This window comes from Pungitius pungitius, chromosome 5 (genome assembly GCF_949316345.1).
Source record: "Pungitius pungitius chromosome 5, fPunPun2.1, whole genome shotgun sequence".
Classification (NCBI taxonomy): domain Eukaryota; kingdom Metazoa; phylum Chordata; class Actinopteri; order Perciformes; family Gasterosteidae; genus Pungitius; species Pungitius pungitius.
Genome location: NC_084904.1, coordinates 18,055,222 through 18,069,285, shown reverse-complemented (window position 1 = coordinate 18,069,285; position 14,064 = coordinate 18,055,222). Strand labels below are relative to the sequence as shown.

Here is a 14,064-nt window from a genome sequence, read left to right as displayed (position 1 = left end):
CTCTGTTTTGGGTGAGCGAGCAATTTTAATTCAATTTGATATTTCTCTTTTAAAGTGAGGCGAGACCTTGAGCTCGGCCGGGGGAAAACGAATAGGTGGGGGGGGGGGGGGGGGGGTGGGGGGCAGGGGAGGATAAGAAGAGGGAGCCATAGCTATGGGGTGGGAGGGGAGACGGGTGGAGATCCTCCCTGCCATCCATCACAGTGGCACTTCAATGATTGTCAAATAAGTAGCCCTGTCCAAACCCATCTTTTATCATTACGTATGAATGAATCTATCTGGGGATCACATCATCCAGCACATGGGAGGGCTCCATCTCATATACATGATCGGGAAGACAATATGGAAATAGGATACATGATAGCAGAATGGCTCGGATGGGGGAGATGGATTCACATCAATGGCTGAGAGAATGGACCACTATTTGATCTGAGCACTCAGTCTAGCCTGCCAGTCTCTGAAATAGAAAATGTACAAGCTACCCCTCCCATTACGAAAAGGTACAGTCTGAGCTTAATGCAACACATTCATTTTTGTCTACTAATAACTGCCAAAAATAACTCTTCAAGTGGCAGTGACAAATCTCTCGCTTTGCAAAAGATGTTCCATTAACAGCCTTGGAATAGTTAACATAATAATTCCCACACTTCCCTTGCTCTAAGGTCTGGGCAGTTCAACAGATAACTCTAGGCCCTTGGCTCCAAAGCCTTCATGATGACTTTAATGTAAATAATTCAGGTGGGTTTGTTGGCTGTGAGTGTGTTTGCAAAAGCTGCTTTCAATCCAGTTCCAGATTGTCACAGAGCCTTCCAAGATGCCAAACAAACCCACCTTAATCTCTGCTAATCATTCTTAAGCATGAACGTTTCTTGTGGAAATGCCGGGTTAAAATTAAGAGACTTTGTCCTCATTCCGGGGGCGACCCTGTTTCAATCCAGAAATCCTTTAGGCCACAACAAAGACGAAATGTGATGCAGAGACATCATATGCAGTGTAGCACACGCAGCGTATAAGTGGCAGGAAGCAAAACCCCACATCACAAACACCATGTCTGTTGACTACATGAAACACTGCACATAATGAATTTAGGTTGCTACATTTCGAGATGTGCAAAAAGATAAAGCTGTTATAAACAAGAAAAAAAACCAACCAAAAACAACGATAACATCAGTGATTGGTTGTGATTAACATCAGCCTCCTCACAGGTCCCAGAAATTCAAATTACAAGCCTGATGCAGGCAGTGCCAGGGACCATCCTAATATTATTATTATTCGAGACGGAGCATAACCCAACGGCGGTGTGATTACATTTGACTTGCAATGATTCCCCCCCCCCCCCCCCCGCATGAAAAAACAACAGCTTGGAAAACTAATAGACGTATTCCCCAAAGTGGGTTTGTTGCTCTCGCACACGCTTTAAATAAATCTCATCAGCGCAGAGAAAATGTTTTGATTTTTCCTGCGTTTAGAAAGTGGAGCTAAAAGTCCAACACATCCGTCCCTCACCCTTCGCGGGGTGCAGTGCAGCGGAGGAAAGGGATTCATCACGCGCCGCACGGTAAAGTGCATCTGTATCCGCCGCAGTGCTCCCACTCGCATCATTATCCTCATCGCCTTTCACTTCCCCAGCTGAGCCCCCTCTTTTGGAAACGGGGGCTAACACATCGGCGGCGGGTAAACACCTTTAAAAATATCTGACGCCCCGTAATGGAAGAGACAACACTTCCGTATTGTCGGGGAGCCCCAGGCGCTGTGTGCCCGGGTTTATGGAAGAGTAAGCCATTGTCTGGCGTCGCCCTAATTGGATCAAGTTTGTGTAGAGAACAGATGTGTGTGGCTGGCCGATGTAAACACTGCACCAGAAGATGCCAGGGCTGAAATTGCGTTGAAAATCGTTCCTGCCTCCACAGAACAGGGGGGGAAAATAGCAGAGAACTACACAGTGTGAAGGAACATTCGTCTCGCAGTCGGAAAAGTAATAAACACTTTGGTTTGGATTCAAAAGGGTCCCAATTTCATTGTGTTCATCCCGAGGCCGGGGCACACATCTGCGTGGAGCAGAGGGATTCGGAGAGGCACTCTGCATGGCAGCGCTCGTAGCCCAAGTGATGACCCTTTGCAGTGGACGCCATGCCTTGGAAACGGAGCATCGCTGATCAAATAGCTGGCAAAAGATGTCCTGTGGCGAGAGAGACTTCAGCCCCGTCTTTCCTGCTTTGCAACGAGCGAACGCAGGCATAAGAAACGTTGGCAACAAACAAAGAGCGCTAAAGAGAGACCGAGAGAGAGGAGGAAGTTCTATTTCCAATCAAGAATCTGCCTCCCATCCGACACAGCTTGATTTAACCTTGAAGAGTAATGAGATCTGACTTGCTTAAATGTTAGCATTCTTAAATCATCAGGAAGTGCCTCCAAGGAGCCGATAATCACTGTGCCAAATTGCTGCGCTCACTAATTTCATTTCTCCCTAGCATTTGCTTGCAGTTAGTGTCGATTATTCAAGAACAGGCATTTAATGCTGCCAGGTCCCAGGGGCGTTACATTAAAATGTAATAACTTGCAACATAAATGAAAACAAAAAAACATTACTTTCTCCCTCCCCCCCCGCAACTTTCTTCCCGCCTCCCCTTTTCTCTGCCACCTCTCTCCCTTCCTCCCTCCTCAATCTCTCTCCACCATCCCTCCATGGTGGGAGTTCGAATCTAATTCTCAGCCCATCTGGCAGGCGTAATGAAGGCGGGCCGGGCTTGCGGTGCCCTGCTGCCATGGCTCGATGGAGCAGGAGGCTAGCTGGCAGATTGGGCCGCGATGAGTGGAGGGGAGTCGGGGAACCTGCTGAGTGAGTAAGCCAGCCCAGTTAATCTCCCATGTGCCCCAGCGTGATCGGGCCAAGGCCAACTACACTGAAGGCACAGTGCACGGGGCTCTACAGCGTAGATGTTCACAGGCGGGAGACTGGGGGGGTGAGTCTGGCAGTCATTAACATTTCCTGGCATTTAGCTTTACCCCTCCATGCAAAGCGACTTTCAATGAGTAAAACAGTAAAACAACCTTCACGTTACAGCCCGCCCAAAATATTAACAACCGACCATCAGTGAGGGTCACAGCTAAGCCAGGACTACGACGGATGTTTTACCTTTATTAGTGTAAACTGATTCAGCAGCAATAAGTAAGAGGAAATCCAATGAAACAACAAAAATGACATTACATTTATATATATATATATACAGTATATATATATATATGTTGTACTTTGATCTAAAGGATATCTTAACAAATAGTATGCAGTACACACTTTGTTGAACATTTGTTTGTGGATAGTCAAACAGGTAGACTCAGTCCTAACAGGTGCAGCCTCAAAGGAGACAAAAGACAAATAGTGTGTTAGCACCATCTGGCACAGACAGAAGTGCTTAAGGATTTGCATACTGTCAAACGGGGCAAATAACAACTGTGAGGTAAGGCATGACAACACATTTTAAGGTGTTCTAGATTGCAAATGTGATCTTTGTGTTATTGTGCCAGAAAAATACAGTGGGAGAAGTGAATATTGTATAAGTGTGTATTGTAGGACTTCTGAAACTTCTACTGCTCCACTACAACTATGACTTTGTCCTCTATATGCAAATTGCTAAGATCTGCCTGCCGTGTGTTAGGGCACAAAGGGGGGGGTGGGGGGGGGTGGAAACTAAAGCCCCTGTGTAAGACCCGCCGTTGCATCCTGTGTACGAGTACCACTGTGTGCATGTACTGGTGTTCACCAGTATGCATCACCAGGCCAAGCTGAAATGACCACTAAGAACCCAATTTTTTTTTCGTGCTATTCACTCGGCACCTAGATGTCAATCCGTACGAGCTCGGTGCCAAAGCTTTCCCTAAAGGTTAAACCCCACCACGTCCGGGGCATCACGAAGGCACGGCAGACCAAAGGAGAAAGCTCTCGGCGTCGGCGAGGCATGAGAGAAAGTGAAAGAACAAAAACTCAAACAGACAAAAAAAAATCATCTACAACATAACAGGAAGCTATGCCGAGAGAAAAACATCAGGTTCCCCTAAGCTGTACGCCAGCCTCTGGAGAAACCACAACATTGTCATTAACAGTTACTCTCCTCATAAACACACCAGCATCAGCTGGAGGTATAATTGCCCCTGCTTTCTCCTGTAATCTTATACCTTACCTGCTGTTACTGTCAGACACCTTCTCCACCGAGAGAGACACACAGGCAGCGAGCGAGAGAGAGAGAGAGACTTAGAGGGAAGGAGGAGGGGGTTGCGCGCATATATGTGCGTGTCTCGTGAAGTTGGAGGCAGGGTAGGTGTTGCTTGTGTAACTGTCAGATAATCGGTAAGTAGAAAGAAGGGGGTAGAGAGAACGGAGAAGCAGAGAACACATGCCAGAAAATCAAATGAGTGTATGTTGCTCACAGAAATCCCAGGAGCAAGGCTCATGGGCTCCGATGGAGGGAAATTGTGTTCTTTTCGTTGAGTGATTAGAAGACGAGTGGCAGAACATGACCTACTTAGTAAAACTTTTTTGTACAGGTTTCAGAAAAGGTACTCTGGCTGAGGTAGAATTACATTTAAAGAGGCGGGTGGGAGGTTTAACCCTAAAAGATTCATAGAAAGATAAAAGATAGCAGGAATAATTGCCAGGGGGTGTCTGTGAATGTGGAAGAAAGTCTCTTCATCTCATGACCTCTCAAACTCCAACAAGGGCTTGCAGTCCTCCTCTATGCCCTGGCTTTGCAGCCGAAAAAGCTCAGATGGATGTGTTTGATCCTACAGATAAGCAAGGTTAAAATGCAAAACCAAATATGAATTAAACATCATCTGACAAAGGCTACGGGGACCCTTAAAAAAGATGTGGCAGGAAGAGAGAATGTCGAGAGGCGTGAAAAAGGAGAAGAAAAAAAAAAGAAAAGAATGAGAAACCTGCTTCCTCAATATCTGTGACTGAAAAAGAGCGCGCGTTGTTTCGTACCCTGCCCTCTCACAACCCAACACGAGAAATCCACAGAGGCCTCGCAAAAGAAACACTTTAGCTTTGCTCTAGAAATGGGCCCGCCTCTGGCGCTCCTAAATTTCAGGCGGTCGGGGGAGCTCTTGTGGGTTTGCGGGGGACCCGCAGGCCTTTTGTCTCATCAGCAGCTGGTTTTCTGCCGAGCGCCTGAAGCGCCCCGTTGACGTGCGCCTTTTTTTTTTTTGTTTTACCGCTCCATCCGAGACTCGGTCACAGGTCGCGGATTACAGCCATCACAGGTACACGCTGCAGTTCGCTTTCCTCTTACAACAACCGTTAGCGCTCAGGAGAGAAGCGGGCGCCGAATCCCCATACCGGAGTAAACGGGATGTGTTATGAAGAAGAACGACTGGAAAAACACCCGACTTGCTGTATAAAAAGTCATTTTTCTCATTAGGTTCTGCCCAAACTGCTTCCTCTATATTCCTTGGGGGACATTAGGAGTGCTGCAATACCCGCTTCTTTAAATTACATAGACTAATATTACACTTGTGGCAGTGAATTAATACATTGCAGAATGATAAATCTCTATGATTTATTATGTTCCCTCCAGTGTATAATCAAGTCGAATGAGAAAGGGGGAGAGAGTAAGACAGAGGGAGATTGGAGGAGACAGAGAGAGAAAGAAAGAGGTTTGGAATGGAGACACAGCTGAATGGAAAAGCTTACATCGCTACGAATGAGGAGAGTTAAACAGTCGGCCACCAGAGTCAGCGGGTGCTGCGTTTAGCAGAAGGAAGACGATTGAAATGTGAGTAAGTTCAATGCGCAGAGCGCCGTGAAATTTGAAACATATGGAACAGCCGAAACAGAACCAGCAGACGTCCTTACCCACACTCTATTCCTTTTGGAAGCATCAATTCCCCATACGGGCGGTTTGTGAGAATATCACACCTCTGTGGAAGTCTCATCCCACAGTCCACAGGAGGCTTTCTGTCCCTCCTGCCTGCTTGTGGTGGGCTGCCATCACGTCCATTCCCCGCTCGCGGATAGATGTTTGTAATTGGAGCTCTAATTTATGATCGGGCCTTGGTGCGGGATAATGATATGGAGCATTGTAATTTGCTGATGCAAATTGTACGTTATAATGGGAAGCCATAAAAGCCCCGGCAACATCTCGGAGACTTGCCAAACACCCTGAGCGTTCATTACAGCCCTCATTAAAACATCCACGTCGGCATTGGGAGCTCTTACAAATGGAAGGAGCATGTAATTGCCGCTTGATTGTGGTGTATGTAACATATGATAAAGTGCACTTTATTTGTCTACAGTGTCCGTGAAACTTAATGGGGAGAAAGCCCGCAGTAAACAAATCCTCATAGAACTGTTTGATTGTTACATTATAGGACTATTTGTTTAAAGTGGGGCAAATGGGAGTTAGGGGACAACGTATCCAGGGCAAACTACGCAAGAGTGATGATAATCAAGGCTAGGCTTCGGGGGATAAGACTAATGCTTTTACTCATGCAAGCGCGTGTTTCATTTGGACCAACTCCAACATGGGTGATGGCATAGAGCATCGTCTGGGAATACATTAACTGGATTTTATATGAGAAAAAAAAATCAGTATTGTTCTTTTTCATTACCAGCTATTAAAGTCATCACCATAAATTGACTCTAAGTGTGGTGGAACGGGATTAAAAAAGGTTAGAATGAGCCATCGAAGTCACCTCTGGTGAATATTTTTTTGTACTAATGCCAATTTGGCCCTTGGAAGTATAGCTCCTAGCAATTTCCAATCGTTGATCTCAATTCAGTCCTAACGAACGGGCTGTGTGGAATGCGATGAAGCTGAACGGCCGGGCTTTTAAAGAGCCTTAAGAGCAAAGCCAAGTGGCAAAAGCAATTAAGAGTTCATTTGGAACAACTGAACTATGCTTGTGCTGTTTTATTTTTTCTGAAGGCACGGTCAACACTAATTCACTGTGTCGCCTTTTTATTCAAATGACCTCTCCCAGAGTCCCCTTTGTGCTAGTGCCATTCTAATGCATCTCCATTAGAACAAAACCCGAGCCGCTTTGCTGAAATTGAAGTTTCCCTCCTCAACTCTGAATGATAGCAGGCCTCCGCCATCAGAGCGCTGTGTGCTCAGCCACTGGAAAAGGATTTTCAACCGTGCCATTCAGTCGGGGCCCCAGAAGCCCGCAGCCTTTATCTGCAGAGCTGTTGATTGATGTGTTGTGGGCCCTGCTGTGGTTAACAGCAATTTTTATCTGTTGCTAGCGGCAACAGGCCCGAACCCCCCGGCGCGCAGTGAGGTGCAGCGTCCGGGATCTGAGGCCGGACCGCACACGGGGATAAACAAATAGGTTTTTGAAGGCGGACAGCCCTCATAGAGAGGCCCCTGACAGGCAGAGCCCCACCCAAGAGGCCAGGACAATGTCAGGGGCCCCAACCCACTCCTGCTGGCTTCTGGGTCTCTTTCACTAATTTTCACCATGTGCAGAACCGGTGGTGTGGAGACACCTGCGCACCCCACCGAGATGCAAGCAGAGACAGAGAGAGACAGAGAGAGAGAGACAGAGAGAGAGAGAGGCACACAGAGCGACATACAAAGGGAATTAAAAAGACGCAGTAAAGACATTTCATAAACTGCGTGGTTAGCAGCAATGGCTTTTTGTTGAAGCGCCGTGTGCAGATAATGGTGCAGTGACCAAAACGACCTGACCGAAAAAAATCCAAGATAACGTTTACACTCAATTTCCTTTCAATTGCTGTGTTTAGTATTTAATCCAGAGAATCTGTGTCGTTTTGTTTAATAAAGCGTGAAGCTTTAATGGCTTCTATTATAATTAAGTGACATAATCCATGTATTCGATAAAGATCTTGTTAAAGCCTCGTCACTCAGACAGGGAAGCGTGTTTGCCACAATGTGGAGGTCGTGAATGCCAAATCAATTAAAACGAGGATATTTAAGAATGCACAAATGACTCTGAGACACTGCTCTGTTTAGAGTACAGACTCATTTAGCGTTAAATATGATTATGGCAACGCGAGCAAGGAGGAAATTAAAAATGGGTGTGTCTGAGAGCTCCGAGCACTCTGCCTCAACCCAAACACTCCGGCTAAGGTTTTTACTCCCTGACATCTCAGAGATAAACCCTCCCCAAACAGACGAGTCAGATTATACCGTCAGACAAAGCTCTGTGCTTTTATCGTGCGTGAAAACATGAGCCACAGCTCGGCCTTGGGTGGTTTTAAAAGACGTGGGGGCTGGGAGACTGAAGCTCAATCTCTTCATCAAAAGCAAAAGGGATGTGTGTCGCCTCCTTCGCTTAGCTCAAATGTCTCCTCCCCCCAGTACGGCACATGCAGCCCATGGGTAGCGACAGGACGGGCAGATAGCGGCGGTGAGATTCTTTGACATTTTCCCCGTCTCTCGCAGCCTCTATCTCCCAGGCGCAGAGAGGGATGTTGGGTTCTTTATCAAGGAGCCCCCCCGAGAGAGAGAGAGAGAGAGAGAGAGAGAGGATGATAAATCGCCAGAGCCCGGGCCAATCTCTAGTGGAACAACAAACAGGTAGAGGCGCAGGAAGCAAGGCACAGATATTGTCTCCAAAACATAGCCGGGGATATAATGAAGCTTGCACAAAGCAGACAGGAGAGAGTCGGCCCGATAAACAATTCCATATCCAGTCTTCCGCAGAGAGCGAGATAGCGAGTCTCAATCCTGCCGCTACATATCGCTGCTGGACTCAATGGTGCCTCACCTCTGAAAGGAGATAAAGGTTGGCGGGTTGGGAGGTGGGGGGTGGGTGATGTCATCACCGCGATAAACACGTCACGTTTGTATGAATGAGTAACTTAAGGGAGGCGAGTCTGAACCATTACAACTAAAATATGTTCATTGTTCTTCTCCTTCCGTCCTGCATCATCTCACCAAGGAGAGCACGGTCCAATGTTTCTTGAAATGTAAAAAAAACAACACTGCTAACCACCTCGGGTGTGATGCATTCATATACATATATTACATGTGTAACTGCATCGCACCCGAGGTGGTTAGCAGTGTTGTTTTTTTTATTTCAAGAAACATTGAACCGTATATTGGTGAGCTCATCTCATGTGTATGATCAAGTACAGACTTTATAATTGTAACAGAGGGAACAAAGAAAAGTAGTTATGGAAAAAAAAGATGAGAAACAACAGACTGCAGTGTTTCATGCACAATGTGTATTTTTACACAATACACAACCCTAGTGACTTCAAATGGCTTTTTTCCTGTTTTTCCCTTTACATTCTTGCCTAGCAGGCAACATAAGAAGGGTGACATATGGGCGCATACACAAAAACCTGTCAACACAGATTGCCTTTTCTTTACCTTCTAGTGCCTCGTGACAGCCAACCGTCACGTCTACCAGTGAGAGTTTGTGGCCATCGGTGTCAGGGGCCAACCAGGAGATAGCCCTGTCCATGCTATGGGTGGCCCGGGGGCGCTGCCCACGCCTGTGTGCCTGCCCCCCCCCCGCTCCTCTAACAGCACCCCACCCACATACATACGCTTCTCTCCTCCTCCAGCCATAACGCTGCATGCAGACACTAGCCTTCTCTTTCTCCTCTTCCTCCTCCTCCTCCTCCGCCTATACCCACAGCCTCTGCGTGGCAGATCCCTCGAGCCCCCTGACCCTGCACCACATTCAAACCCCCCCCCCCCCCCCCTCCCTCCTTCGAAACCATCATACTGTAAAGCCCGAAGCACTTACAGATAAGGAGACCCCAGAAATCAAGCGGGCCCTGCAGCACAGCAGATTGAGAGTCAGAGCTCAGCACCCAGGAGGGACCCACGGGGCAGAGAATGCTGCAGATTGCACCATCGCAGAGCCAGAGAACGCAGCCAGACAACGTGAAACTTCCTGCCCTTGTAACTGGACTTTCCTTTTCTTGCACAATGCCAAATGCCAATGACCTTACGCCCCCACCGCCAAGCCACCCCCTCCATTTCTGCCCACTCACGGCTCCCTTCTTTCTCCGAGATAACGTTCCCTGCCGACTTAAACTGACAGCTAGAGCCAAAGGGCTCTGCAAGCTTTTTTGGAAAGTCCTATTTGTTTTCATCCATCTGTGAGTATGCAGCCGCTGGGGAAAGGAAATGTGACATGTTCTATTAAAACAAAAAAATAAAAAAATAAAACACAAGAATCCGCAGAGATCAAGGTCTTTTGAAGTTAAGCTTTGTTCAGCGCTTTAACTGCAGTCCTTTGAGGCAGATTAACGATGACAAACCATTTATAGTTGTTTTGTTTGTCGGGATGATTGCTTCCAAACTGCAATATGAACCGCCATATGCCACTCAGCTAAAAGTAGCACGCTTTAAAGAATGTTCCTCTTATTAGTTCCCCTTTAAGCAAAGGACATAAAGGACAACTGCTGTCTCTATTACCCTGAGACTCAGCACATCGTTGAAACAATGGGGCGGGGGAGAGCACAAATGAACCAATCCAAAAGGCACTGGGGCAGGGCAACAGATGCTCTCAGGGATAAAAATAGTCTTATTCTGACAACTTATGGACTTCTATGTTTGAAAGGAACAGTTTTTTTCCGAGGAAATCACTAAATATTCCTCTTGGGCACATTTACCTTCAACCACACACGGTCCGCTGCAGAAAGATCATCTCGCTGCCTTCTATCAGTGAAAAGTCTGCCGTTTCCAACAAATAACGGATTGAACTGCTCTGCATCCCCTTGAGGGTGAACATGCACATGCATTTCTGTGGTGGTGAGACATTGTACCTGTTGCATAGATACGGGGGGGCTTTACAGGCTTTTCGACTGGAAGAAGACATTAAACTCTGACAGCCAAATTGCAGCAAACGCTGATCGATGCCAATAAAACGAGGCCCTTTTCGCCAAGGTAGCGCAGGACACCTTCCCGCAATTTAATCAGTCACTCAGCCAGAATTAATGCTCCTAATATCATGATTTCTCCATTACTCTATTTAACATAATTAAAATGTCGAGCGGCGGGGCCATAAAGCGGGTCGTTGGGGTTTGTAATTCTGCCGTAAAGCTGTGAAGCATGAAAATGCCACTTACCGAGTAGCCGCGGCCTGACAGCGAGTGAATGGAAGTCTGTAGGGAGAGAGAGAGAGAGAGAGAGGAGAACAGGGATGACCTTTAAGGAGCGTTTCACTCGCTGACACAGACATGATGAAGCAGCGCCCGCCTTAATATCAATATTCACGTTAACCTTTTAGCCGCCCCGCCATGTACCACGCTCATCCCTCACGCACCTCCTGCCGCCCACAGTCGGGGCAGCTGAGCAGCACCCGCTCTCAAAACTATGATAACTTGAGTTGAATTTTGTAAGACCGTGCTTAAAAAAAATAATTTGGAGGACTGTGTGAATGGCTTTTAAGCCGTGGGTGAAGGGCTTTCGGCATGCACAGGGAACTTTAAGAAGCAACTCTATGGTTGAAGTCACAATCTGATCTTTTCCTGTTGACTTTCTGTAGACAAACTGATAAGGGTTTCGGTGGTTTTATTAGATAATGGAGGAAATGCGATGCAGCCCAGGTGAGGATTGACTTTCACCCCTTTGCTTCTGTGTCATCTGACACTAATAGTCACATGGGAGTGAATCCACCACTTGCACTACTGTGACAAAATTCCCAAACCCACCTTGAAATAGAAATATGAATGTATTGAGCAACAGCTCTACCCAGCTAGCAGAAGCTTCTCTTCTTATTCCAGCTTATGATTTTGCAAACAAAACAAATAAAGAGTAGCATCAACAGGAAAGAGATGACTTCCAGGATGCTTTATATGCTTTATGGCCCATTAAACTCTGCTGTGTTTTCTAATGCAGTCCTCTAAATGCCGAACAAGAGCAGGATGGAGGCGGAACAGTTTGGTTTTGTTCTGTTCTCTCTGGCTCTGTCAGAGCCCAGCACGAATACCAATCTCTAAATCCCTCCCTCCACTTCCACTTTTCACTTCTTTTATTCCTCTGTCTAGATTGGCAATTTCTCCCCCCCTCCCCCCACCCGGTCTCTGGAGGGGACTTTTCTGCTAGACCAATTTTACCCATAGGTCCACCACTCTGAGCAACCTCCCCCACACCTTCAGCGCCACTGCCTCCCCCCTGCCTACCCCTCGCCCGTTCTCCCACACCTGCTCCTGGCCTCGGCCCTCATCATCGCCTGTATGCCCCTCTGATTCGCAGGACGGCTCCTGCGGTGACGATTAGGGAGGAGTCCCGCCGCGAACCGGAAAGGAGGCTCTGCGGGAATCAAAAGGCTATTCCCGCTCTGCTCAACCTCTACGCTCCCTCCACCAGCGAGGCCAGAGACAAGGAAAACTGCAAAGAAGGCAATATAGGTGGATATAAAAAGGGCCAAGTTTGTGTTCCAGTGAGAGTGTATTCTGTCCATGCACTTAAATCAGTGGGTGCATATGTTTGTGTGTGTGTGAGGGCATATGTGCATAGGTGGTGGGAGGCCAAGGCCATTTGGAATTAGCCTTACTGTGTAGAGTTCATTCAACTTGGAGCGTTCTGAGCAGAAAGAGAGGCTTATTTAAATGATAATGAGAGACAATCCATTGGATTTAGTGCCGGTGAAGGGAGGAAAAGAGGGGAGAGGGAAGAGGGGAGGGGAGGGGGGGGGGGGATCCATTAAAACGCCAGCGGTTCATAAGCCATAGGGTCGGCATCCAGCTAAACACTCTCTCTTAAAAGCCATTATACATGGCTCTCAATGGATTTCTGCCGCGCTTAGGACTTCAAAAGGATTTAAGAACCCGCCCTGGAGAGGGAGTGTGGGGGAAGGAGCAGGACGAGAGTGTGTGTGTGTGTGTGTGTGTGCGTGTTTGTGTGTGGTGATTATGTTGGATGGTAGCGAGAGGGATGGGGTGGATGCTGGCGGCATTTAAGGGTTAACTAAACAGCCCCGGAGAAGAGAATGTTGCTAAATCCTCCCCCTAATCCTCTCCCCATTTCCATGCCCCCTCCTCCACTCTCTTTACAAAAAAAAAAAAGGATAGAAAAAGAAAAACATGGTGACGGGAGGGGAGGGTCCAGTCCATCTTCTCCAAACCGAGGGAGGCGGACCAATCAGAGCTCAATGGGGCGTGATGAGAGAAGGGATGCGAAGACGTAGGCCTTCTGTGGCAGATCAGGTAGCCCATGGGTTTGACTGCATGTGGGTGGGAGTGGGTGGATACAGGAGGGTGTTAGAGACCCCGACGGCTCCACAGCTCCCGCCCTCTCCTTCACAGGATGCAGATGCTGTGAAACGCACCTCCTCCACCACCTCATGTTTCACTAATCCCTGTGTGGCTTTGTGCCGGGGCCCCGCTGCACCGCAGGCACAATTACCTAGTCAAAATAAACAGATAAAGACCCAACCATGGCAATGAACAAACAGCATTCCCTTCGTTTTTTGTTTTTTTTACCCCCTGCTCCCAAATTGATGCATGACTGTTTTTACAGGCGGGCGCGTCCACATGGCGCATTTGTCTCTATTTCCTTTGGCGGTAAGACAAGAGAAATCCATTTTACTCGTTGCAGACGCGGCATCATTAGTTAAGAGCTCTTGGAGCTGGCGGAGCCACTTTGATACGCCGGAGCGTGTTTTGCAAAAATTAGCGGTGCTCTTAGTGTGTTGACGGAGACTTCATGGAGCTGAAACAAAATATAGTGACAGCGGCACGGTGGTGAAGAATCTCGCTGTGTGTATTATGTCCAGGCCTCTGCTGTGGAGTACAGGCAGCAGAGAGAGAGAGAGAGAGAGAGAGAGAGAGAGAGAGGGAGAGACACATTGACAGACAGAAAGAGGAGGAGAGATGGATGGATATGGATGCCGTGGTTACAACAATCAGCGCCTGTGCACCATTTATTTGGCAGCAGATTAGAGAGACATGCCACAACTAACACCGTCGGCGATTACGGCGTGCAATTTTCAACAGGGGCGCCACCCCCACCTACATCACCGCAACCACCACCAATTCCACCCCCACTCTACCGCCCCCTCCTTCCGCCCTCCTTCCGTATATCCCTGTCAGAGCTGTCAACTGGCGTCGGCTTTTTATCTGACAAGCCCGCCTTTTCG

At 47.6% G+C, this 14,064-nt stretch overlaps 1 protein-coding gene across 12 annotated transcripts in view; it reads right to left on the bottom strand.

Moving 5' to 3' along the window:
- The window catches only part of fbrsl1 (fibrosin-like 1), a 220,031-nt gene that overhangs the window by 117,545 nt on the left and 88,422 nt on the right, over positions 1–14,064 (bottom strand). For 10 of the 12 annotated variants that reach the window (XM_062562469.1, XM_062562464.1, XM_062562466.1 and 7 more), the window contains exon 4: positions 11,051–11,086. The exons of the other annotated variants lie outside the window; for them this stretch is intronic. In XM_062562469.1, the coding sequence (XP_062418453.1) occupies positions 11,051–11,086 (36 nt within the window). The remainder of the gene's footprint in view (positions 1–11,050; positions 11,087–14,064) is intronic. 12 annotated transcript variants of the gene reach the window in all.